The sequence below is a fragment of the Fusarium redolens genome (genome assembly GCF_020744475.1).
Source record: "Fusarium redolens strain MPI-CAGE-AT-0023 chromosome Unknown BKA55scaffold_1, whole genome shotgun sequence".
Lineage (NCBI taxonomy): Eukaryota > Fungi > Ascomycota > Sordariomycetes > Hypocreales > Nectriaceae > Fusarium > Fusarium redolens.
The window spans coordinates 1,981,826-2,005,487 of NW_025763664.1; the positions used below are offsets into that span (position 1 = coordinate 1,981,826).

At 48.4% G+C, this 23,662-nt stretch overlaps 9 protein-coding genes across 9 annotated transcripts; 4 read left to right on the top strand and 5 right to left on the bottom strand.

Moving 5' to 3' along the window:
• Window positions 1-907: 907 nt before the first annotated feature.
• On the top strand, window positions 908-4,393 carry BKA55DRAFT_496146 (uncharacterized protein; the record flags this gene model as incomplete). Its single annotated transcript, XM_046186345.1, has 2 exons — window positions 908-1,594; window positions 1,646-4,393. The coding sequence occupies 2 exons, from the start codon at window positions 908-910 to the stop codon at window positions 4,391-4,393; spliced, it is 3,435 nt and encodes a 1,144-aa protein (XP_046056376.1).
• Window positions 4,394-4,870: 477 nt separating this feature from the next.
• Window positions 4,871-6,222, top strand: BKA55DRAFT_549081 (B-cell receptor-associated protein 31-like-domain-containing protein). Its single transcript, XM_046191173.1, has 4 exons — window positions 4,871-5,109; window positions 5,180-5,265; window positions 5,321-5,476; window positions 5,540-6,222. The coding sequence occupies exons 1-4, from the start codon at window positions 5,089-5,091 to the stop codon at window positions 5,916-5,918; spliced, it is 642 nt and encodes a 213-aa protein (XP_046056377.1). The 5' UTR covers window positions 4,871-5,088; the 3' UTR covers window positions 5,919-6,222.
• A 151-nt stretch (window positions 6,223-6,373) lies between these two features.
• BKA55DRAFT_682699 (uncharacterized protein) lies at window positions 6,374-7,810 on the bottom strand (the record flags this gene model as incomplete). Its single annotated transcript, XM_046198393.1, has 1 exon — window positions 6,374-7,810. One exon carries the CDS (start codon window positions 7,808-7,810, stop codon window positions 6,374-6,376), a length of 1,437 nt encoding a protein of 478 aa, XP_046056378.1.
• A 635-nt stretch (window positions 7,811-8,445) lies between these two features.
• Window positions 8,446-9,390, bottom strand: BKA55DRAFT_682700 (uncharacterized protein; the record flags this gene model as incomplete). The annotated part of the gene is made up of 3 exons (XM_046198394.1): window positions 8,446-9,001; window positions 9,075-9,207; window positions 9,279-9,390. The coding sequence occupies 3 exons, from the start codon at window positions 9,388-9,390 to the stop codon at window positions 8,446-8,448; spliced, it is 801 nt and encodes a 266-aa protein (XP_046056379.1).
• A 222-nt stretch (window positions 9,391-9,612) lies between these two features.
• Window positions 9,613-11,180, bottom strand: BKA55DRAFT_549086 (uncharacterized protein). The gene has a single exon (XM_046191174.1). The coding sequence runs from the start codon at window positions 10,970-10,972 to the stop codon at window positions 9,788-9,790; it is 1,185 nt and encodes a 394-aa protein (XP_046056380.1). The 5' UTR covers window positions 10,973-11,180; the 3' UTR covers window positions 9,613-9,787.
• Window positions 11,181-12,327: 1,147 nt separating this feature from the next.
• On the top strand, window positions 12,328-13,232 carry BKA55DRAFT_16186 (At2g23090 like protein). The gene is made up of 4 exons (XM_046184981.1): window positions 12,328-12,702; window positions 12,765-12,836; window positions 12,895-12,965; window positions 13,035-13,232. The coding sequence occupies exons 1-4, from the start codon at window positions 12,694-12,696 to the stop codon at window positions 13,105-13,107; spliced, it is 225 nt and encodes a 74-aa protein (XP_046056381.1). The 5' UTR covers window positions 12,328-12,693; the 3' UTR covers window positions 13,108-13,232.
• A 103-nt stretch (window positions 13,233-13,335) lies between these two features.
• BKA55DRAFT_497755 (uncharacterized protein) lies at window positions 13,336-14,557 on the bottom strand (the record flags this gene model as incomplete). The annotated part of the gene is made up of 2 exons (XM_046186490.1): window positions 13,336-14,305; window positions 14,358-14,557. The coding sequence occupies 2 exons, from the start codon at window positions 14,555-14,557 to the stop codon at window positions 13,336-13,338; spliced, it is 1,170 nt and encodes a 389-aa protein (XP_046056382.1).
• Window positions 14,558-14,668: 111 nt separating this feature from the next.
• On the bottom strand, window positions 14,669-18,151 carry BKA55DRAFT_630502 (uncharacterized protein). The gene is made up of 3 exons (XM_046196945.1): window positions 17,714-18,151; window positions 16,860-17,668; window positions 14,669-16,804 (listed from the first exon to the last, which is right to left on the bottom strand). The coding sequence occupies exons 1-3, from the start codon at window positions 18,031-18,033 to the stop codon at window positions 15,045-15,047; spliced, it is 2,889 nt and encodes a 962-aa protein (XP_046056383.1). The 5' UTR covers window positions 18,034-18,151; the 3' UTR covers window positions 14,669-15,044.
• Window positions 18,152-18,259: 108 nt separating this feature from the next.
• Window positions 18,260-19,243, top strand: BKA55DRAFT_549100 (8 kDa subunit-domain-containing protein). The gene is made up of 5 exons (XM_046191175.1): window positions 18,260-18,400; window positions 18,458-18,519; window positions 18,570-18,656; window positions 18,711-19,046; window positions 19,121-19,243. The coding sequence occupies exons 1-4, from the start codon at window positions 18,365-18,367 to the stop codon at window positions 18,766-18,768; spliced, it is 243 nt and encodes an 80-aa protein (XP_046056384.1). The 5' UTR covers window positions 18,260-18,364; the 3' UTR covers window positions 18,769-19,046; window positions 19,121-19,243.
• Window positions 19,244-23,662: the final 4,419 nt, after the last annotated feature.

Sequence of the window (23,662 nt, forward strand, 5' to 3'; positions counted from 1 at the left end):
AATAAAGGAATTGGGTTGTTAGAATCAAATAGCCTATGCTATTTGATTTTCTATGTTATTATCTATGATTCTTTCAGTTTAGATATTCCGCGATCGCTCTCATGTTATGATGACTAGTGGTTAGGGCATAACAAGTCCAGCCTCTCATAGACCGTGGTTGAATAGCTTTGATGCATTCTCAATGACTATAACATAGTAGGTATGGAATATGCCAAAGTCATATATGAGCAGGACGGAATCTGTAATAGTAAGCAAAATAAAACCATCATGTTCAGGTTCATAGAAGGAACAAATAAAGCCGCCCGCTACCTTACTTTAATGACCAATCCAACCACGCTAAGCCGGATTAATGAGCGCGACCCCCTGTTAGTATCCCCTGTAAACTCCTCAACGCGTGCAATTGACACTCATTCACTCATTCACCTAATTATTCATCTCTGTCTTGGTTTGAGTTTCAAGCGACAACAAACCGACAATCAAGGGCACTCGTGTCTTTTGTACAAACCTGTCGTATATACTACCATTATCCTACTCTATGGTATTCAGTTTCTTTGATTTTCTCGACCTCTTTTGCGCATTTCGCTCCTATTTTCTGCCGACTTTGCACATTAAATCTGTCCAAACGCGTCTCGGGCTAGGTCGACAAACTCGTGTTTCTTTCTCTCATTAATTATTACCTACAAAGGTGCTCTCCACAGCAACATCAACACGAACTGCAGTCCTTACCGATTTCTCTTTCTCTTCCCTTTTTTTGTGTTCGTCAGCGAGTCCTCTTCTGCAGGATGGTAGCAGTTGCTGGCCATAGAGAGGGGCAATTCTAGGAAAACCTTTGGCAGTTCGCCTTCCCTACCAATACGGGCGGTTGTACCTTGCCTTAGAGTTTGAGGCAAAGTGATCAGCCACAACCATGGCTTCTCATCATGTCACCTCCATCGTCGCAGGGAAACCTGACACAATCGACTTGACATTGGAAGACAGTGATTCAGACTATCAACCACATTCTCCGGTGCCCCTAAATCGCAACAACACTACTACGGCGCGCTTCACCCCCAGTTTTTCAATTTCAAGTGAGCGCCCATCATCAACCAACGCTCCCGTCAGCCCGCCCAAATTGAATAGATCTACGAGCTCTATCACCGCCAGTCAGGACAAACAACCCTCTGCCTCAGCTGAGCCGCCACGTCCAGCATCTTCAGTACTCAAACTGAGCCAGAAGGTGACCACGATAACAGCTAATTCTGATGACGCCCAAAGTATGGCAAAGCTGTCTAGTGTTACAGCCTCCAACTTGGCATCTCGTCAGGTGACGCCTACACCTGAAAAAGACGCTTCAAAATCAACGCAACAAGTCAAACTGGCATCTCCCAAATATCAAACGCCTAAGAAGCAGGAATGGGATGTCGCTGCTATTGCTCAAAAGCTGACCCAGTTTCGCCAAGATATCAAGGATGGACACAGTCGCATGACCTCTTATATCATTGAGTCCACCAAGCCTAATGAACGTCGTGTTCTCACAGGCAAAAACCTCTTCGCCGGACTTACTAACAAACCTGTGCCGTCCAAGAAGGGAGAAACGATGAGAATCAAATCCAAAGTACTTAGGCCCCAAACGAGTTCTTGTGAATTATACTAATATTCTCGATAGGAACACACGAAACTTAAGAACAACAAACGTGAGGATCACTACAGCATCGTACGCATCCAGACAGATGAAGAGCGTGTCCCAAGATATCGCTTTCATCACGTGGAAATCAAAAAGAATATTCTTACTCCCAACACAATGCTGACCTTTGTACCCCACTTGAGGGATCTTGAGACCTCGGAGGAGTACAAATACAATGTTTGGTTGCAAGAACTGGAGGATATTGACCGCAAATCCGGTTTCAAGCCCATGAGTCGCGAGGAAAAAGTGCGCATAGCAGTTCGCTCCGAGTTTGCATCAACTGTCTTGTTATATCTTGGGACTTGGCTGGACAAGCTCTCATTACCTGGTTGTAACAGATCGGCTCTTATTCGCTACATGGCAAGTCGAGAACCTGACGACGCGATTACGCCCCGACAGAAATCAGACATTCTCAACTCACATCGCCCGGCCGAATCCACTACACCACCCGAGGCAAATAAAGCCGCCAACATGTTCACGGAAGCATTCCGCCGTGTCTTTCACCAGGGCCAACCCCCAACCAAGCAGATTGAACTCCGCGATGTTTTGCTTTTGGATGAGTCTGTCGACAGCATCATGGAAACCAAGCCCACAGCCAAGGATGGCTCCAGCACACAGCACGAAAACGAGCATGATGCTGTCGAGTATTGGCTGGGAACTTATTCAATTCTTGGTTGCCTCATTTGCTTCAGTCATTCCTGTGAGCACGGCGAATATGATGCCCAGAATTGCAAGCGCACCCTTTCGATTCTTCCCCGCCTCTCGGATACTCTGCAGCGGCGACGACGCCTCCCCTACAGTGCAACTGATACGGTCAATGGTAATGGCCCCTTATCCCCACTCTGCAAACGGAATTGCTATCGAAGCTCGCCCCGGCCTGTTGCTGCCTCAATCCAGAGGCCTTGGGATGAAGAGGATCATTACATCCTACGATCAACGGTTGCGACCGCCGACCACAGCAAGGTTACGAAAGATCCATTCTGCTTGGTTGCCCAGCTCCTTGACCGGGATTGCAGTGACGTATTTAATGAATATCAAAAGCTGAATGTTTCCATGTCTCCAATCGAGCCAGCAAACAGATTGCAAATCCGGACGGTCAGCTGGTATGATCGTTTCAAAAAGACGCTCATCGGCGACTGGGAATCCCACACCAAAACTCACGAACATCAAAAACGCGAACTCTCCGAGCCTTGCAATCACGAAGGTCCCTGTACTTCGGAAAGTTGTATTTGCGTCCAGCATGGTGTTCTCTGCGAGAAGTTCTGCGGCTGTACCGTAGAAAACTGCGCCTACAAGTTCACAGGCTGTGCCTGCCACTCGCAAGGCAAAACCTGCCTCTCAAAAGGAAAGGAAAGGCCATGTATCTGTGTGCAGCTGAACCGCGAATGCGACCCAGATGTTTGTGGTCGATGTGGGGTGGTTGAGAGAGCCGATCCCGAGAACGCTGATGATGAAGTTCTTCATTCCACTGGCTGCCAAAACTGCTCGCTGCAGCGGGGCCAGGCGAAGAGCCTCGCTTTGGGCGAGAGTCAACTTGAAGGAGTCGGGTATGGGTTATTCACTATCGAGGATATTGCACAGGACGATTTCATTATCGAATATGTGGGAGAACTGATCACCCACGACGAAGGAGTGCGACGAGAAGCCAGGCGCGGCGACGTGTTTGATGAAGAATCAAACATTTCGTACGTATTTACCTTGTTAGACAACGAAGGTATTTGGGTGGACGCTGCCACATATGGTAATTTGAGTCGCTACATCAACCACGCATCAGAGAGCGACAAGCGCGGATGCAACATCACCCCACGAATCCTTTACGTCAATGGCGAATACCGCATCAAGTTTACAGCCATGCGTGACATTAAGGCTGGAGAGGAATTGTTCTTCAATTATGGTGAAAACTTCCCCAACCTGACAAAGAAGCTGCTCGACCATAAGGTGGGAGGGAAGTCTGACCAGGGTAAAAAACGATCGCGACGGCCCAACGGAGAGGGGGTTGCACGAAAGAATCCAAAGACGGATAAGAAGAAGCCCGGAAAGGGAAAGAAGCGTGCTCAAGCAGTTCTTGATGAAGACGACATGCTGGCGGATACGCTTGGTTTCGCTCCAAAGCCTCTTCGTAAGCGTAAGAAGGGCCCATTTGAGGAGGACTCAGAAGAAGAAGAGTATCACCCGACTGGCACTGATGCCTCAATCATGGAAACACCTTCAGATGGAGATTCGGATTTCGGAAATTCAGCAGCAAGACTGCGGAAACGAGCGCGACAAGACGGGAGGGGAGCGGCACCAAGCCAGAGTGGCAAGCCACGAGGAGATCTAAAGACACGCGGCAAAAGAGGAGGCGCCAGACCAGGAAGTGGTCGACCGAGAAAGTATCCACGAAAGCTGACCTCAGCTCCAATGATGGAGCATCCTTCAGCTTCGGACTCGCAAGATCGAGAGGAGCCGGAAGAACGTCAGATCGTGGCTGCAGACACCATTGTGCCAGCTGCACTGCAACGACCACAGCAAGTGGAAATCAATGACAGCATGGAATACATCACTTTTTCAGAAGAACGCACTGAGGAATCCAGGCTGCTGCAAAGCCAACTAGAGGAGGACAACGAAGACGACGACGACGACGATGACCAAGACGTGGTTGTGCGGTCGCGCGTTGATCGAGGTGTTAGGAACCGGCGCCCAACAGCCAAGTTAAGAGATGACGGAGACTGGATAAGCGGGAGTCAATAATATAGAGGAACTTCCAAGGTGGTTTGGCTTCATTGTAAGATAATGGGGACATCGCAGACATGCAGTCTTGCTCAAACTAGGATGGAATTTCTGGGTTTGGGTGGGAAACGGAGGGCTTGGTATTAGTTGGGAAGAGAGTTGTTGTAGTAGTATCATAAAATATATGAGTTTTAAGAACGTAATTGGCTTTGACGTTTTGTATTATGGATATTAAAGGCATACGGACGCTGTTCAATTTACGATGTACAATGTTTCTGTGATATCATTTTTATGAAAGAATGTTCGCCTTTATCAGTAGTTATGTCTTCACAATTCATTAAATAGATCTGCACTAGTATCCTTTTTGTACAGATGCAAGCCACTGAATTCTTCAGCTTCAGTGATGATGCCCCACATCCCACCACTAGCGTCCTGTAGGCTCCAGCCACAAGCGATGACGTTGTCGATTCGAAAGTGGGAAGGAACAAGACAGGTGCACGACAGCTTTCCCAGCTCTGCCAGGTTCAGGTCCAAACTGACCACCTTTGTCATTCTTCCTCTTTGCACCTTACCTACAAATACGAAGACCATCGCAATCGGAAGCTTTTCTCTCTCTCTTATAACACCAACACTCTACGACTAAACAACTCTCTCTCTTGAGCTTCTCAATCTTCACCTATTTCACTTTTTGTTTACCCCTCGTCACCGCCGTCACAATGACGCTCTACTATACTCTTGTGCGTTGCTCGTGCCTCTATCGAGAGCCTCAATCTCCAGGGCAATGGAGTTGCTAACTCTTTGAATTAGGTCTTCATGCTTCTCGTCTTCGAGATGGCGCTTTTCATGCTCCTGATCGTCCCCATGCCCTTCAACGTGAAGCGCAAGATCTTCACGTGCGTCAAACACGAACTTCAGGCTTCTTAACCGTGTAGCTAACAGGATATACAGCTTCATCTCCGAGAGCCCTGTTGTCGCGAAGATTCAATACTGGATGAAGATTACCTTTGTCTTTATCCTAATTCTCTTTGTTGACAGCGTCAATCGTGTCTACCGCGTCCAGCTCGAGCTCGCCGCCGCCTCCGAACAGTCCAAGCAGGGAGGAGCGTATGTTACCCCAAGCAACCACGATATAGCAGGCGGACACATTACTAACAAAATTGATTGCAGTGCCGCCGTTATGGGCCACGAACGCCTCGAAGTCCAAGCCCGCAAGTTCTACTCCCAGCGCAACATGTACCTTTGCGGTTTCACCCTCTTCCTTTCGCTCATCCTTAACCGCACCTACGTTATGATCCTCGAGGTGATGCGTCTGGAGGACAAGGTCCGCGCTTACGAGGGTACTAAGAGCGATACCAAGGAGGCTGAGAAGCTTGCCGTTGCCGGTAAGCCCGGTGAGCTTGCCCGTCTCCGAAAGGAGCTCGAGCAGAAGGACCAGGACCTCAAGACCTTGAAGAAGCAGAGCGAGCAGCTCCACAAGAGCTACGATGAGCTTAGCGACAAGTACGCTGCTACCCAACAAACCGGCGAGTCCAGAAAGGGTATCTAAGGAGTGTATGTTATACATTGCTCCACAAAAGGACACCCGCCCACCCAAGGATATCGACACCTGATCTATTGTTGACCTGTCTGGGCGAAAGAAAAGAGACTGGGTCTGCGCCTGTCAGGGCATATACAAACAGCAACAGACCTGGGCCAGATGAAGTGGAAGATGTAAAATAGCGTTATAACGGTTACTGGGTTAAGCACCGGCGCAGAGTTGGCGATCGGACGTGGACAGGACGATCGACTATTTGAGATTGTATTAGGAATTTCTCCATGTATAGAATCGTGACGTTGGATGATAGGCGCCTTGGTGTACTAACTACCACCAAGGTCTCGCATGCAAATTGCTACATCACTATTCAAACATCATACCATTTTCGACCCCATGTGATTTGAAAGTTCCAACCAGATAACTTACAAATTCTAGCTGCATTCTGCCTATTTCGAACAACGAACGTTTCAATAGGTTCCATCATACTTTTCCGGAAATAATACACCATTGGCCATTTCCAACACTGCATACTCAAGATCATCTTGAGCTTCATCCTCATCCCACGGCAAAAGCCCCATTGCACGCATGCCGTCTACACCGCCTGCCTCACCAACCTCCCGAACGGCCTGCTCCCCTCCTACAGTGACATCGCCTGTAGGGGCTCCGGTAAAGTCAGGGCCGGCTTCCCCATGTAGAAAACCCTTGCGCTGATGAGCAAGATATAGCGCATTTGTCTGAGTTAATGGACAGGCCGGAAGATATATAATTGTTGTAGGAGGGATGTCCGGGCGACGGAGACGGTCAAGGGCGTAGACGGTATCGCAGTGCCAGACAAGGTAATCACCAGGGTCAAGTTTTGGTATAGGGATCATGCTCCGGTGAAGCTGTAGATGAGGATGTAAGGCATCATTGAGCTCCTGTGGGTAAGAAGGCAATGCACCTTGAATCACAGACGAAGGTGGCTCCTCAAGGATCCAATTCTCCGGCGTAAGATAGTCTGGGCTTGACGGCGAGGATTCTTTAGGGACGAAAAAGGGGCGCAGAAGAAGATATGCAGTTGTCAGTCGAATCATGGGACACAGCAGAAGAGTGCCTTGGCCAAAAGGAACTTCACTCAAAGCGACCCAGCCTTGAAGCATGCGGAAGACGCTGCATGAGCCGTCGCCATTGTATAAATCGCTTGTCACCTTTAGTCGAGTGCTGCTCTCCCATGGATCCCAATCCTCCCAACAACCATCCCATATGCATTGATAAGTCGCTGCTGAACCATAGCCATCGGGCTCCCAACGCTCCACGCTTCCTCCGTCAACATATACGCTGAGGGAACATGTCTCATCCTCAGGTCTTCTGACCCTCATGCGGTCGGCATAGCTGATGGGGAAATTGGGGCTCACAAGCGCTTCTGGGTCAGACGAGTGCCATAAATTCATTAAAAAACGTTGAGTATAGAGAATGTTAGGATGTGCTCGAGATTTGATCTGCCCAGGCGCCCAGTATACCCCGTAAAGATGTGGATCATGGGTAGGTAGCCGTTGAGCCTGAAGGTCTCCCAAGTGAGCGTCGGTATCTCCCTTCCACTTGGAAGCCAGATCATGAGGAATCACATTCCGAACAACAGCGACGCCTCGATCCTTGAGTCTTGAAGAGAAGTCGTCTGCGACTGAAGAGTCTTTGAGATCGTTAAAATCAATAGATGGGTAGATATCCGAACCGGCTTTGGCGATGACGTCGATTTCAGTCTTTAACTTGACAAGCAGTCTTGTCCAAGAGGCCTTGATCTGAGATTCTTTACCCTCAATCAAATCTCTCTTGATTCGAGCGAAGCGAATAGGAAGAGGTATGGGCTCAGTAATCTGAGCAAACATACTACTTGACGGGCCATGTCGGTGACCTTTTGGAACCATGATGCGAACGTGGGAGAAGTTGATTGTGGGTATTGGGAATAGTAGATAACGTTAAGCTATTCTTGGCCACTCGCACCAGCTGAATCATGGAAATATACTGGAGTAAATGTGGCAATCAAGGTTCACTGTTAGAACAACAGAGGTAAGAATTCAAGGATCTTCTCAAAGGAAGGGAAACCCGACATTTCCAGGGCCAGTGAGGCGTATGGTTGTTTTATATACGCGGTTTACATGGTCCCTAACCATGCCCGAACGCTGCGCGTGACTGTCCACGACCTCTTTGAGTGTCAAGTCATTGATTTCATCGTGAGGAATTGTCGTCATGCGGAATTTCTTCGGATGGGAGCTTGGTATTCTTCGGATACACACGCTATACGGCCCGGATACCCGGTCCTCTGAGGCTGTCGTTTTGACTGCTTGGGGTGAGTTGCGGTGTGTTATCAATGCGATTAGCTGTGCTGTATAACGGGTTGGTCTGACAGCCTGGTATCATGGACTTAGTGTGCATACGGCCGGAAAGGTGGCATTGAATTGTGAGCATCACTATATGCACTTTTGCAAAAATACGAGCAAAATGATTTTATCGTTTTGTTGCCGTGAGCCGAGTTGTTTTGTTTTCTCGTTCAACTGAAGCACTAGATCTTGACTCGTTTGGATCGACGAAGTGACGGCTGTTCATGGGTTGCATCCTGTACCATTTCGGTTTTTGAATTAGACTTCCTCTTCTTTTCCTTCTTCGCTGTCGTGGGCGATGTATCCTGCTTGGCCTCTTTCGGTGGTGCCACATCATGGGATTGATCCGGTTGAGCCGGTTGCTTCATCAAGACATATGCCACTTTCTCCACGTCACTTGCTTGCACGTCGAGCCTGCTCCGCAGATCGTCGACTTTGGAGCATAGCGTACGGTACTCTTTGGCGTTATACTTGATAGGGCTCTGCTCCCCATTGCAGCATAACCACCAGAAAGCCTCGTCGGCAAAGAAGATGACCCGTGTCGCATCATGAACAGCCAGAAGCAAGGATGCAGTTGCAGGGCCAATACCTCGAAGCTTTGTCAATACACCCAAGGTCGCTTCTATGTCGGCATCCTTCTTGTAAGCCTCCAGAGCTTGCTTTACAATTTGCTGAGCATCGTTTGCATCGTTAGATGAGACCAGATTCATAAGAGTTGGCCTGAACTTCCCATGGCGTCTGATCTTTATTAGTAAACGGCTTCAGCATGCAGCTGTACGTTTCTGGCACAGATGGGTGGGCATTGACTCACAACTTCCACTCCACGAGGGTCTTGATGTCGTCTAGCTTCATTGGGCGACTTTTCGCGTTAGAATTGAAGACATCCAATGCGTCGTTGTATCGATAATTGTCCAGTTCTTGCAGCGTTCTTTGGCCACCTTTGGCTATCGGTTGATAGCTATTAGCCGATAGTCACATAAAATGGCATCTTTGGTGCCTTTTTTGATTCACTCACCACCCTTTTCATCTGAAATTCTCTTTATAAGAGGCGGGTATTGATCGAGAACTCGCTTGAATTCTCCAAGGCTGATCTTGTCGGCAGAGGTAATATTCGAAGCGGATGCCATAGTGCTGATATGATTTGACACAGTGACAAGATGTCCTTTTTTGAGAAACGACGGAGTGAAAGACGTGAAAGTACTGTGGTTATTGATTGCGACTTTCAATGATAGGCTGAAATAAGAGAGCCGAGTGTTACGAGAAACGAGCATAGAGATTGAGGAGAAGATGCGAAGTTGAAGTGTCTTGGAGAGACGCGACGCGATGGAAGGAGACTCGCACGGTGCACGATAGCACCTGCTAATATCCGTAAAACTTGCCAATTCTATTCGCCTCCTTTTTCTTTCTACAAAACCATACAAATACACCAAAAGAACATCAAATTCATTCTGAAGATATAAGACAATTGCTTTGGTAAAATTGTTTGATTGATTTATTCAGGAAGAAGAAATACACCCCTCCCCTTCAGGCAATCCAGTTGTTATCCTCAACATCACCAACCAATTTCCACAGCTTGTCAAAGACATTGCTTGGATCATACTGCTTCTTCAATCCCCTCAGGCGCTTCGAGTTTGAACCAAATGCATCTTCAGCCGAGATGGTGTCAGTGTTGACATAGTTCAGATAATGGCCAATGCCATCTGACAGGGCTTCGTCGTTATATCCAAGCTCGCGGATCGACTTCTGGAATCCACGATTGAACTGGCGAACTTTGGCATCAAGACTCTCATCCATCCACTTGTAACTAATACCGACATTATAGTAGTTACCTCGTGAGTTGAAGGATGTTGACTCAACAGGGATGGTCCGGATTGTTTTCTGGGGAATGCACTCTATCATGACAACAGAGCCCTCGGTACCCGGGGTATCCTCGACAAATCCCGCGAATTTATCACGGATTGATTCGGCGGTCGAAAGCTCCATGGGAAGAGTAAAGTTGGCGCCCCCAAACAAGTACCTGTTCCCCTTTGCAAAGACCTCATCTGCACCTTGGTTGATCATGGGATATGGCATAGGCCCAACTTGCTTCATCAATGCCTCGAGTTCTAGTATAGGAGCAAAATATTTCTGGCCATCTTCCTCTGGATTGGGTCCGATCTGGGCCATCTGAACTAGGACAACAAGGGGCCTGGGCGCATTGGGGTCTGGGCCAGGGGGTGCATAAGTGTAGCCCGTGAGAAAAATTTGCGTGCCGTCGTTTGTCTCTCCCCAGTGATTAAGAAACTTGATAACGGCGGGCAGAGCCGAGGGAGGGAGAAAGGCCATGCCACCCCAGATGTCGCCTTGTGGGAATATCTTGCTGGTGAATTGGGTAACTACGCCAAAGCTGCTGCCAGCACCTCGAAGAGCCCAGAAGAGATCTGCGTTCTCTTTGGAGGATGCGGTTACGATGCGTCCATCAGCTAGAACGACTTGACACGAAAGCAGGACGTCGATGGCCAGACCGTGAATACCAGACAAGATGCCATAGCCGCCATGAAGGATAAGGCCTCCAACGCCAGTATGGCTGACAGTTCCGCCAACGGTAGCTAGGCCTTTAGGCCACAGTGCTTCATCAACATCTTTCCATAAGCAACCTCCTCCAAAGGAGACGATCTTTGCCTCGGTGTCTACCGAGACATCACGCATGAGAGAGAGGTCCAGGACCATGCCTTCAGTTGAGGGAGCGCAAGAAGTTTGCGAGGTGCTATGGCCACCACCTTTGACATTGAACTTGATGCCGTTAGATGTTGCAAACTTGACGACCTCACTAGCTTCTTCAGCAGTCCTGGGCTGGGCTACGGCGGCCTATGAATTGATTAGTTGATAGCTGGGGAGCTATGATGGTTGACATACAGCGGGCTTGACACAGGTAAGACTCCATCGCTGGAGGCTCTCCTCGAATCCTTCGTCTCCAGGGACTAGAAGTCGTCCCTGAACCAGCTTACTACGCAAGGATGAGAACTTGTTTTGGGTCATATTTGTTTACTGAAGAAATGATGGTTCTCGATAATGGTGTGTATGCATCTTCTATCGTGCTTCCCAGCAGTCTTATATATTATAGTACAGGGCTGGTTGTCCGACATCAAGAGTGGTCGTCTCACCTCAGCACCAACTACATGCATAGCGTTGCATACCAAGATGCATACTGTACTTTACTCGGTTTGGATAACCAGACGAGCTATCAAGTTGGATGCGGAGTTATTGGTGTGAAGCTGAAAGAACGGGCGTCTAGGCTGTATCGCATAGCGCCATTGGCGGTACGTGGCGTCGTTTATGGCGGACAGTGGATATCTAGACGAGAGCCGGTATTCTCGAGCTTCTTGATTTGACAGAAACGGAGGACTCGATAAGCCTGGTTTATCCTGATTTGAAACAATGTACATAATATGGTGTATTTTGATGATCCTTCGGATCCTAATTGCCATGAACGTCAGCAGCAAAGCAGAATTTGCCCGCTTAGGTACCTTAGCTAGGTGATAGTCTTGAACTGGAGCAAGGAAAGCATGATACTGACTTCTATCTAAGCGGGATTCTCGCGGTTGATAGGGCTTAGGCCAGCCAGAGGTCAGCTCAATACGATCGACGAGAACATACACTAGCTCAAGGCACAGCACAGTAGCTCCCACCAGAGAGCAAGAAAACTTGTGACATTAAACCAGGATGCCAAAATTAAATAGTCTAAAGGCATGCTAAGATCTACTTAAACTTACCTAAGTCTTTTCGTCCTTTAGGATAGAGGTCCTAAGTTTTCTTACCTTCCCTAGGCTCTCCCCAAGATTCTCCACTACTCAGCAAGATTCGGAGACGTGAATAAGCCAGCTTACTGAGAGTTGAGGCTTGTATGGATCAGTTTTGAAGCTTTTGTCTGTTTTGGTTGGTTGGTTGGGACGCTGACAGTGATGTTGAAGCTGAGTGGTGCTAGGTATTCAGAGCTACCAAAAGTGAATATGCACTTAGAGGCTATGCATTCAGCTGTAACTTAGTAAAAGTATATTTTACACCATTTAACCAAACTTGAACAAGCAATAACAACTCTGAGACGGGGATGACACCAACTCTGTAACATAAATAGATACAGTTTCTGCCTCGGCTCTGTTGCCTCTGTTAATACCCGTTGATGTCTATCCCTGGATGGAACGGTCGAGACCCTGAGAGCGGTTAGATAACGGCGAGTCCGAAAAGGGCGATCGCTAAGGGAAAAAAAAAGGTGACCCCTCCGTTTTCCGTTTTTACGGTTTTTCTTCTGCATAATCGCATCCAATCGATCTTTAATTCTTACTCACTTACACCTTTGACCTTCCAACACCGCCAGTCTATACCAAACTCTCCTAGTTCACACACATAACAACAACACACCCTCTTCTTAAAAACCAGACCAAATCGCAAACATGGGTAACGTAAGCTAAGAGGATCCAGATGCCATCATAAACGATACCTTGTGCTGACATGGAGGTTTCAGGGTGCCAAGGCTCAACAGAAGCGCGAGCGCAATGCTAAGGACAAGAACACTGCCAAGTCGCAGCTCAAGGTGGTGAGTTACAGGCTGTACCCTGAAGCTTCTGGTATCATTTGCTAACATGACGAAATAGAACGAGAAGGCTTGTGATATTCAGTGCCAGATCTGCAAATCTACCTTCCTCAAGACCACAAAGGCCCCTGCGTATGTCCACCAAAATACCCACCGATCTCCTCTGTCTCTCCATCATCCTAACTAATATTTCCTCTCTAGTCTGAAAGAGCACGCCGAGAACAAGCACAGCAAGACCATTGCCGACTGTTTCCCCAACGTCCAAGTCGCATAGACCATAACACGAGGTTGACATGATGGCATCGTACGAGAAGAGAAAAGTCAAGAAAACAACGGAAAAATGGGAAATGTTTAGCGAAGCGAGGCGTACAGTGGCGTGATAGCCTAGACGAGAATGGGGAGACGAGACAAGACGAGATGAAGGGACTCATGATGGATATAAATTTTACGCGGCTCTTTTTTTGCATATTCTTGTCGTTCCTCTGTGTTTGCAATCTGCTACCTAATGGGCCTCTACGGCCTTTGGGGGCGCTTCCACGACTGGTGCTGTAGCGTCCTTCTGTTGCTTCGCCTTTGCCTGTTCCTCACGGATGCTAGCAAGAATATCAGGATACCAGCGCTCTCCAACATCGGGATGACTCTTAACACGATTCCGCAGCGTAGCCTCACCAAGCGTCTTTGAAGCACCGCCCGCTCGGAAAGTAAACTCGACATCATCAATGCGTCCACCATTGCGCTCCACGATCTTGCGACGCTGCTCCCTTACTTCCTCTGGTACAAGACCAACGCCAACTTTCTCCAGATCTTCAAACTCAGCACTCATTCGCACGCCTTGGAAGAAGGGAATAGAGAAGCGTGCGCCTGAACCAGCAGCGGGAGAGAGTACACGATGTGTCGTAGAGACGCAGACGCCCTGTGTAAGTGCCTCTAGGCCTTGGCCGATAGCAACGACGAGAGTTCCTGGAATAGGCTTGCAATCTATCCATTCACCCCGCACGTTCTGTACTTGAAGACCCTTGTGTGATGTTGCTTGGAGGAGATAACTTGTAAGCATGCTGTCTTTGTGAGGACCTACGCCCTGGCCCTGCACGTTTTCTTCGATACCAAGTTCCTTTGCATCGGGATACTTGACGATCTTGAGCTTGTGTTGCTGATCTTTGTCAAAGTACTTGTTGAAAGCGTCGCTGGGAAGTTCAATGGCTTCGGCGATGAGAGAGGTAAACTGAATTGAAATCTTGCCCATGCGTTCCATGTAGTCTGTATACACCTTGCGGAACTTGGGCAGTGACTCCTCAGATGGCCATTGATTGGGTGCTAACAGGTTACGATATAGAGGAGCATCGGGCCCAGGAATAGGATGCTCTGTTGAGAGATCAATTTGTTCACGGTGATCAATCTCTCCAGCTGTGATCTCCGCCGAGAGACGAGAGTAACCTAGAAAAGAGGGCGCATTCTTCATCTCAATCTTGAGTCTGGGCGAGTTAGTGCACCATCAGATCATGATAGCATCAATTCATGGCTTACTTCTCTTCCTCGGGAATGTTAAAGAAACCCTTTCCAAGTTCAATGATCTTCTGAAACAACTCATCCGAAATGCCAACATTCTTGAGATACAAGAAACCAACTTCCATCAAAGCATGACGAAGTTCCTTTAGAAACTGAGGCTTAGTAGCGGGATCCTGAGCCGCAGCTAGGTCCAGAATTGGAATAGATGTAAACGACATTTCTATATGTCAAGTTGGGCAAGCAAAGTAGTACAAGAGTTAATGTTGTAACTTGTTGATAAATAACTTGGTATCTTTCTCTTCAAGGTAGTCAAAGTCAAGTCAATAGATCGACTGATTGATTACCCATCACTTCCTCATGCCATGGCGCGATTGGTCCACCCAAATACACCTTTTTCTCCTCTTCTCCTTCGTCTCCAAGTCCCGTCCCGTCCCCGCATCTGCAACCGATTCCCGAGAGATGCCGGGCTATTTTGGTGATTGCCTCTTCTTTCGCTCACGCCGATGTCAGTCATACTCCAGATGCACATACAAACTGAGCAAATAGCTAGTATTCAGACCTGCTCAACGCCGGCGCTGCGATCATCTAACTTCCAAGGCCCCAAGCGACTAGACTATGACTGTCTAGTTTGATTTATACATACTCCTCTGTAACAAAAACATTCTAGCTTTTTAACACATCTTATTATTTACCAACCTCTTCCTTTCATGATGCTGAGAGAGGCTTTGTCGCAAGTAGGCCCGTAACCTTGTAAAACAAATCCTCAATCGGAGGCGCAGCAAATGCTGGTGCAGCGTCAAAGATGTCTGCTAGATGTTGTTGCTGGACCACACTGGGGTGAGAGTCGTCGTCCTCCATCTCGACATCTTCGGGCTCAGTCACGGGCTCAGCCTCGGCCTCATCAACGTCACTTGCCATATCCTCGTCCTCATCGAGAAGACCAACCTCATTGCCATCAACATCAATGCCCTCGAGGCGGAGGTCCTCAAGAGGCTGGACGGTTGCAAGAGATGAAGGGTCTGATCCCTCGGCAACCACCCAGACTTGAGCAGCATCATCCAGAGCGATGAAACCACTGGTCTCGGGAGCAGACACCAAGCTGACGATCCTTTGAGGCGTGCTACGCACCAACAGGGGCTCGATATCCTCAGGCTGGAAAACCGCAATGAGAGAACCCTCATTGGCAGGCAGAGCCAGGGCAAAGTGACCGGAAGTGTGATCAACAGCTAGTTGAAGAAGAGCGTTGGCCTTGGACTGTGGTATCACAACACCATATCGTAGCTCATCACTGACAACATCATAAACGCGCAGCTCATCTGATAGGATAATGATGAAAGGCGAAAGAGCGCGAATAGATCGTAATTGACCCTTCCATTGGCCCTCGAGGGTCTTAACCACCTCACCTGACGCAGCATCAATCACGTAGACTGCACCGGATCCAGCGGTTCCGAAGGCCACGAAGAGAGTTGAACCATCTTCTGAGAAAGCGATGCTTCCTTGAGGCTCTTGAGAAGCACCAGACTCAGGGAGATCGATCACGCCGTCTTGAGGAATACCGTCGCCAACAGCAATGATCTGAGAGCAACTCCAGGTAAAGACCTCGCGACCATTAGGACCCTTGACTACAACTCCATTCTGAGATCTTGTCTTGGGGCGCCACAATCGTACATTGCCGTCGGTACCAATAGTTGCGAAGCATGTCGAGACCGGGTTTGAGGCCAAATCGAGGACTGCCTCGTTACGATTTGTAGCATGAGGGGCATTAATCCTGGAGACAAGAGCAATCTGCTCCTCGCCTTCTTGTGCTTCCCAGAACTTGAGATACACCTCTCGTCGCTCTTGAATAAACTGATCCTTAGCATCGCTAATGACGTTATCCACGTCTCGTTGTGATGGCTCCCAGGTGTCAACACTAGCAAGCCACGCTCCATCAGCTGAGAAAGCTAGGTGAGTAATGAGAGGCTCTTCGATAGGGTGACCCTTGTTGGTGATGTTGACATCTGTTGGTTGTGTGCGAGCCAAAGCTTGCTTGGAAACGCTTCGGAAAGTCTCAAGATCGAAGGTCTGAAGTAAAGGTGCAGAGAACCCTCCTGACATAGTAGCCTGACGGCCATTACCCACACAGACGTGTAGTCTCGACTGATCAGTAGGGCTAATGACAGCTGGGATAGGTCGCTGTACACTGGCAGGTGTTGTCCATGTTCGCTGAACGAGAAGATCCTTGGGTGTAGTGACGTTGACGGCGGCAGACTGGATACCAGCGATGTATGCTGTAGGCTTCATCTCAGCAGTCGAAATGACCATCACTGAGTTATCGTCGAGATGAACAACATATGAAGATCCATTGGCAGAAACTGTGATATTCTCCACACTGCCGGAAAGATGGGGGAGGAAATCCTTCTTTCCTGTATCCATTTGCCATAGAACAAGAGAGTTTTCAGAACCACCTGAAATTACATAATTACCTGCGATATGTCAGTATAATCCTCGAGGTTTCATGGACAGTGTAGAGCTTCGTACCATCGCGCGACCACTTCAGGGCATGCACCGCTCTTCGATGCCAATGGAAGTTCTGTGCTTGAATGGGCTCCTTATCGGATCCTGACTTTGCAAGCGCTTGGCTTCGAGCAAGCGCATCGTGGTAGAGATAGATCGCACCACGAGCGCCACCAACAATGATATCCAGAACAGGAGCGGCTTCCTGTCGCGATTTCTTTCCGCTTGTCACTGGTCTAGGATACACTCGTAGATCGAGGGCGCTGACCAAGTCGGGAATATCAAAGGTATAAATCTCGTAATCCAGAGAAGCCAAGTTATCGAATTGTCGCTGTGATGGAACGCCAAAGAAGAGGCGGTCGTTGATGGCGCCAACCAGGTGGCCATCTTCACTAGTCTCCAGCAACTGCAGACCATTGCCAGGCTTCTTCATGACGAAGAGAACCTTGTGCTCAGACTCTGTTGTTGTGGCTGGGTATGCGACAACTTCTATTCGGCCCGGCTTATCTGATTCTGCGACAAAGATGATCTCCTTCACTTGACCCGAAACCTTTTTCGTCACGAGGGCCATGGCAGTTGCAGTCTTGGATTGAGTCTGGAAGAATTCGGGAGTCTTGGAGGTTGTCCAATTAACTTCACAGACGCGGCCGTCAGAGGTAGCCACCCAGATATTATTGGAGTTTTGCTTCGATTGCCTCATGGCGACGATATGCGCGGGTGCTGTGGCCTTCTCATCGAAGGTTTCGGCTGCAGTAATGGGGATTCGTCGAACAAGAAGTGAATCGGCTGCCGAGTAGACCTGGATAGATGTGTTGTATGCAATAACGAGGAATCTATAAAGGTTAGCTAGGCCAACGTTAGCAAAACATGAGACTTACTGCTCATCTTCTGTCAATACAGGATCGATATCAAGCATCCTGCCACCCATGGGCTTCGAGACGCGCCATCCTGCCTCTGTATCATCGAACTGGCGAACAATCTCAATCTCCCGAGTTCCAGCCTCTGCCAGAGCTCCCGAGATACCGTTCACCTCAGCAACCACGCCATTGCCACTCTCATTCTCAAGCTTAATTCCATTGACCTTGTTCGCCTTTCGTTCAGCTCTTAGCCTCTTGGTTCTCGAATCGTTCTCCGTCACATCGCGCTTGCGCTTCTTAGTCGGATCGTTTTTTGTTCGGGGGCTCTTGTGGCCGGCCATTTTCGCCACCTTCTTCGCTCTGCACGAGATCGATTTCGTGTGCTTGCGACGTTTTTTTAACAATTCGTCGACGGAGAGAAAAGTAACGAAGTTGTCCTACTGGATATGCTTCTACTGGGTAAAGGTTCGCAGAAATTTTGGTCCCGCTTGCGAAAAAAGTTGCTGATAAGATAAGCGATCCGTCGGAAAAATAGCGGAGCTAGAATTTATTTTCGTAGTCTTCCTACAACGCCAAACTATCACAAGCTTTCTTTGTAACGTGCCTCCTGCTCTTGTCGCATATCTTTTGGACGCATCCGACAAACCCGCGCACTCACGATATTACATCAAAATGATTATTCCCATCCGTTGCTTCTCCTGTGGAAAGGTAGAGTCTTCAGCCGCGATGCGCTAGTCGCCTTGATTACTAACTTGAGATGCCTAGGTCACTGGTGACCTCTGGGAGCGATACCTTCAACTGATCGCAGATCCCCGGAAGACCGATGGGTACGCTGGCACTTGTCTCTCTATACTCATGGAAAGCTAACGGTTTGAAGCGACGCTATGGACGAGCTCGGTTTGAAGCGATACTGCTGCCGCCGTATGATCATGACCCACGTTGATCTTATCGAGAAGCTTCTCAAGTACGACACGGCCATCCAGATACCATTGCACACGCGATTTCTAACTCTTTTTAGGTACACTCCTGACGGTCGAAGCGAGAAGAAGCAGAACCTCGGCGTCCAGTACTCATAGAATGCGTAGTGGTAAAGAAGCAGCGAAAGAATGGGTTGTGCATGGTTTGGCGTTAAGGGAATGTTGCCGAAATATGTCACTTTGACGGCGCAAGGCAGGCAATGAATTGATCAGTTTCAAAGACAAGAGCACGAGTTCTTATAATCTACAGTGCCCTATACAGACACTTTCGAGACTGTCAAGATATTGATTCGGGTTTTCACTGGAACGTTCGCTACTATCCTTACTCATGTTTCTCTCCAAAAGCAACGGTTGGCTCTTGCTAGGCTCTTTGTCCTGTATGTATTCCCTTCTGACAGAAGGTCCTTATGCACTCCCTCAGGGAGCAAGAAAACTTCTGACATTAAATCAGGGTGCTAAAATAAACTGGTCTAAAGGCCTGCTAAGATATACTAAACTTACCTAAGTCTTTTCATCACTTAGGATAGAGATATTAAGTTTTCTCGCCTCCCCTAGGCACTATGGCATCGAATGCTGGGATTTAATTCTCAGACTGCTACCGCAACACTCCCACCCTTGCTGAGGCCTGTGCGCAAAGAGCGGTGGATGTCAAGTTGCGGCGAGGAACAACAAGCAGGAATCAAGAGATGGTCCATGTTGTTAGACAGTATGCCAACATCTTTGGGGAGCCAGAAGAGGCTAGTTAAACTGGCACGCATATTCTCAATCTCACCTGATTTACAAGGTGCTATAATTGAGTTTTCTTGTTTGCCTCTACTGTCTGGCCACACTTGAAGACCCTGGAAATTCACGCAAATGTGTTGGTTATGCCCTCAAATTTTTTTGCTTGCAGAAGAAAGTGGGTAGTTGTATCGAGCCAACAGTCTCTTGCAAGGCCAACATTTATGACAACACAGCCGGACGTTGGTTGAAGTTCTCATGTCTCTGAGGTCTATACCTGATCCATTATAGCAGGGTTGCTCTTTTGCCGTCGATCCTGTAACTTCTTGCCCTAGTGCTTGACATCGGTGTAAGGGCATGCGACGCTTTCGCTGTATACATCGCGATACCTGCCCACCAGGTTTAAAGCAAATGTGGCCTCCCTCTAAGCGAGACTGATGACAATTTAACAAAGCTGTCCTAATCTGTAGGTCCGAAGCAATGAAAAGCTTGTCATAAAGAGACTCAAGAACTTGACTGACCTTTTGCTATGTGAATGATAATGATGTTAATGACTTTCCCATATCTTGGCGGGAGACTTACCCTTATTCAAGCCCATTATTTAACTTGCGACTCTTCCACTACTTTGACGGTAAAAACAATGATATAGACCCGTGCCGGGCTGTAAGCCAGTCACCACGCCCGAGTCTCACAACTTATGTGACTTGGACCTCGTTTCCAGAAGGTCGGGAGTTTCTGAAGGCCAATGCCCTAGCGGATAGTCTCTCTTTGAGGCCCGTCATGGATTTCCAATCTTGGCTGTAATCAAGTCGCTCAGCCTATCCAATACTTCGGGCCGCCCTCCTCTCAGTGGAGTAGACATTTCAGAGTCATGTCGCAGACAGTGAAGATAAGACAAAGAGGTGTTGGTTTGGAAGAGCCCATTCAGTGTGCATGTATGTTCGGGCCGCAAGGCTATGGGCACAGATGTATTTCATGTACAAATCGTGCTATGGTATAGTAACAACAATTAACGATCCTTCAAGCAAGTCGGAAAACACTTACCACACCCGAGCGACCTGGTTGTGTAGTACCAAGCTTGGCCAACAACCGCGCTTTTCTTTTTCTTATGTTGATCGACCAACACGATCTTGATCCCTAGACACACAGCATAGACGGACTGGTTACCGCAAGTGGAAAGCTTGAGTCATCGGGTTGTACAACACGATAAACAAACCACCTCGCGCCAAAGAGAAGAGTGTCTAAGTGTCAAAGGTCTAGTCAGGCTGGCGCTTATGCACTGCATTCTGTGCTTCCCTCCACAACTTTTTCGTGCATACGCGAAAGCCCAATTCGGTTTTCATGACTCTTAAGTATGGTGTTCAAATCTCAGCCCATGTATTATAATTACATCCTCATGTGTTGTGTGTTGGGCGATGTGTACGTAGCCAGCCTTGTTGGGTCACATCTGAACATTCTGACCTCTGCGGTGGTGGATAGCGGGATGTGTTCCGGAAGGGGTAAATCCACACCGCAACCCTGCCCTTGGGTTCGAAGAAAGAATCGAGAAAGATCCCTGGCTCAGTGGGAGCAGAAAGCTTGTACCATTCCGAATCTCAAGGTGAACTCGTGGAGCTGTCAAGGGTGCATCAACACCTATTCAACCAGCTAACAAGGGCTAGAAGTCCCCGCACCGGCTGGAAGGATTGGTGATCGTTAAAACAATTCCGACAATCTATCTAGCGCTGTGATAACTAAAACAACGCAACAGGCATTGGGGTTATCACCACGCTAAACTGGCTACTAGGGTCCGAACCCCAGGCGACATTGTCTGTCATGACATGGGTGATATGAGGAGCAAATACTCCAATCTTGGTCTCGTAGTCACTCCTCTCGTTGTAAATCTAGCCGAGGATTAAGTCCGGGAAAACAGTTTTGGAAACATCCTCTTAGGTTGCATGAGTTCGTGGGCTAATTCTGTTGGTCTGATGACAAGCGAATGGGTTGGTCATCTCTATAAATGGGCAAAGAGTCCACTTACGGTACTAGTTCTCTGGCAGTTGTGAACGATAAACAAATGAAGATAACTGTTTCTGTGTCCTGGTCCGTTCCTCAATGCCTTGGAGTGGCCAGGCTGTGAAAGGCTCTGGAGGCCAAAGCGATTTGGTTTGAAGAGCCAGGTGAAAGAGAGATTGACTAGAGGGCTTAGCTCAAGTATCTTCTGGTGTTAATATGCTATTGTTGCTTTGCTCAGCTGCTGGAGTCTGGACATTGTTGAACTGCCTGCCACGAAAGTCATGCTCCAGAGCGAGAACTGTGCGTCACAAAGGACGTGCTGCAACCCCGGGTGGTGGGGCCACCGGCTCGTTTTAGCGTTGCCAAAGCCGCCGTGACCAGACTGCTGGGTTTGCCGGGTTCTGAAGTTTGGGTTGTTGATTGGCTTGTTCTAAATCCTGGTCGTACCCCTGCGAGCCCTGGGCGTTTAGAAGCACCATCGGAAGGCCTAGTGTTGTGCCATAAGTATTGCGATTGACTTCTGGAGTAATGGGAAGAGACGGCCACTCCTTCAGCCGACTGCGGAAGTGAGCGAAGAATTCTGCCTCGCCGACCATAGTTGTTTTACTCCATCCTCAGGTAATTCGGATGGAGTGTCATCTGACAAGCAATGGAGACTGTATCGAACCAACATGTCTTTCGAGGGGCCACCGATAAAGCATTAAGTTGGGACGCTGTCAGCCGGCTGAAGTGTCAGTCACGACACACGCTCTCACGCAAAGTAACTTAACAGCATGTTGGGTGTTGATGTCCTCTGGACTCAAGACTCCCACCGTATGTCTATGTCCTTTCTAAACATGAAGCTGGTTGGGATTCCGATTTTAGGTTGTCGATCATGCTGAATACGTATACAGCACTGAGTGTCACATTCCGTACCGTTGATGCTGTGCAGCGGGTCATGGCACATGGCATCTACTTTGCACCCATAGTACCGTACGGCTGAACTTGGGAGGAAAGCTCGGAAGTGTATCTTGTAGCTTGTCGAACATAAAGCACCATGAAGCATAACATTGGACAGTTCCAGGTCGTTGGTGGAAGCAATGCAAGTGGGGGACTTCGGAGGATTGGCCAGTCCCACCATGAGTTAAGCGCCGACGCCTGTCCTTTTTTAAAGTGCCCCACGAGTTTTGGAGCCACGATCCATCCCCCCTGGCCAGCTGTCTGGGGTTTGACTGGCTCATTGTCATGGGCGGGCGGCTGGAAGTTCTCCCTTATGGTTGTCTTGTAGCGGTGCAAAACTGTTAAGTTGAGCACAAAGTGACGGGCAAATATTCTTGCAGAAGTAGTTGCTGTCAGTTATTTAGCAAGATCGGCAAGTCGGGACGAAGGCGCTGGCAACTGACTTATGCTGCTTTAGAGAAATTGAGTAATGGTCCACAAGATCTCAAGATGAAAAAGACAGCCCGAAGGTGGAAATTGTCCCTGTACCTAACCTCAGCCACCGGGCCTGGCTTGATTAAGGTAACTGACATCGAATGCACTTACCGCGGGAAAAGTGATGATTGCGATCTGTACGTAGGGCAGGTGCTAACCAGAGTGGGCCTCCCGTCCCCTGATACATTCGTCAACCAGCCAGCCTCTCCTTCCGCCAACGGTAATGCTTTAGACTTACACGACGATGTTGTTAGTTTCCTCCAGAGACATCATTTTCTCAGCCCATCACCAATCTTGACGTACATCTTTATGCCAGCCATCTGCAATTGATTCAATTCGGCTTTTCCATGAGCAAGCGCAAGCATTGAATTGACTTTCGTGCATAATAAGAGTCACTGCACTACACACAAGGGAGTCATCAACAGGTTGCATTGACCACACCCTATTCTCCTCAACACAATCGCCAGAGACAAGAAAACTTGTTGAAAGTCGCTTGAAGCGGTCCAAGAGGACAGACCACTCACGATTAGCCGCTCCATCCATTCACCCTTAGCATCCAATTTCAACACCCCGATGCTGCAAGTTGACGGCTTCTGCCACACCTCGGTATTATTGAACCTAGATTCAAGCCTTTCAAACATTTGAGAAAGCCATCTCGGGAATAAATTGGGACTCATCAGTCTCCAACCCATCGTCCTTGGCGGAATTTCTTGGTCAGACTGTTCAAAGGAAACCCAGCAACTGCCTAATAACTCAACATCTCTGGCCCCCAACTTGACCCTCCTCTCTAAAGTCCCATCTGCTCATTGATCCACACAACTGGCCCACCCGCTCGCTGCCTTGTCTCGGCAAGACAATTCAGACT

Coding starts and splice junctions, on each gene's coding strand:
- BKA55DRAFT_549081 (XM_046191173.1), top strand. CDS start 5,089: ATGACGCTCTACTATACTCTT. Junction 5,110..5,179: donor TGACGCTCTACTATACTCTT/GTGCGTTGCTCG, acceptor TCTTTGAATTAG/GTCTTCATGCTTCTCGTCTT. Junction 5,266..5,320: donor GTGAAGCGCAAGATCTTCAC/GTGCGTCAAACA, acceptor CAGGATATACAG/CTTCATCTCCGAGAGCCCTG.
- BKA55DRAFT_549086 (XM_046191174.1), bottom strand. CDS start 10,972: ATGGTCCTGGACCTCTCTCTCATGCGTGATGTCTCGGTAGACACCGAG.
- BKA55DRAFT_16186 (XM_046184981.1), top strand. Junction 12,837..12,894: donor CCAAGTCGCAGCTCAAGGTG/GTGAGTTACAGG, acceptor ATGACGAAATAG/AACGAGAAGGCTTGTGATAT. Junction 12,966..13,034: donor AAGACCACAAAGGCCCCTGC/GTATGTCCACCA, acceptor TTTCCTCTCTAG/TCTGAAAGAGCACGCCGAGA.
- BKA55DRAFT_630502 (XM_046196945.1), bottom strand. CDS start 18,033: ATGGCCGGCCACAAGAGCCCCCGAACAAAAAACGATCCGACTAAGAAG. Junction 17,669..17,713: donor GTATTGACAGAAGATGAGCA/GTAAGTCTCATG, acceptor TAACCTTTATAG/ATTCCTCGTTATTGCATACA. Junction 16,805..16,859: donor CCTGAAGTGGTCGCGCGATG/GTACGAAGCTCT, acceptor GACATATCGCAG/GTAATTATGTAATTTCAGGT.
- BKA55DRAFT_549100 (XM_046191175.1), top strand. CDS start 18,365: ATGATTATTCCCATCCGTTGCTTCTCCTGTGGAAAG. Junction 18,401..18,457: donor GTTGCTTCTCCTGTGGAAAG/GTAGAGTCTTCA, acceptor TGAGATGCCTAG/GTCACTGGTGACCTCTGGGA. Junction 18,657..18,710: donor CTTATCGAGAAGCTTCTCAA/GTACGACACGGC, acceptor AACTCTTTTTAG/GTACACTCCTGACGGTCGAA.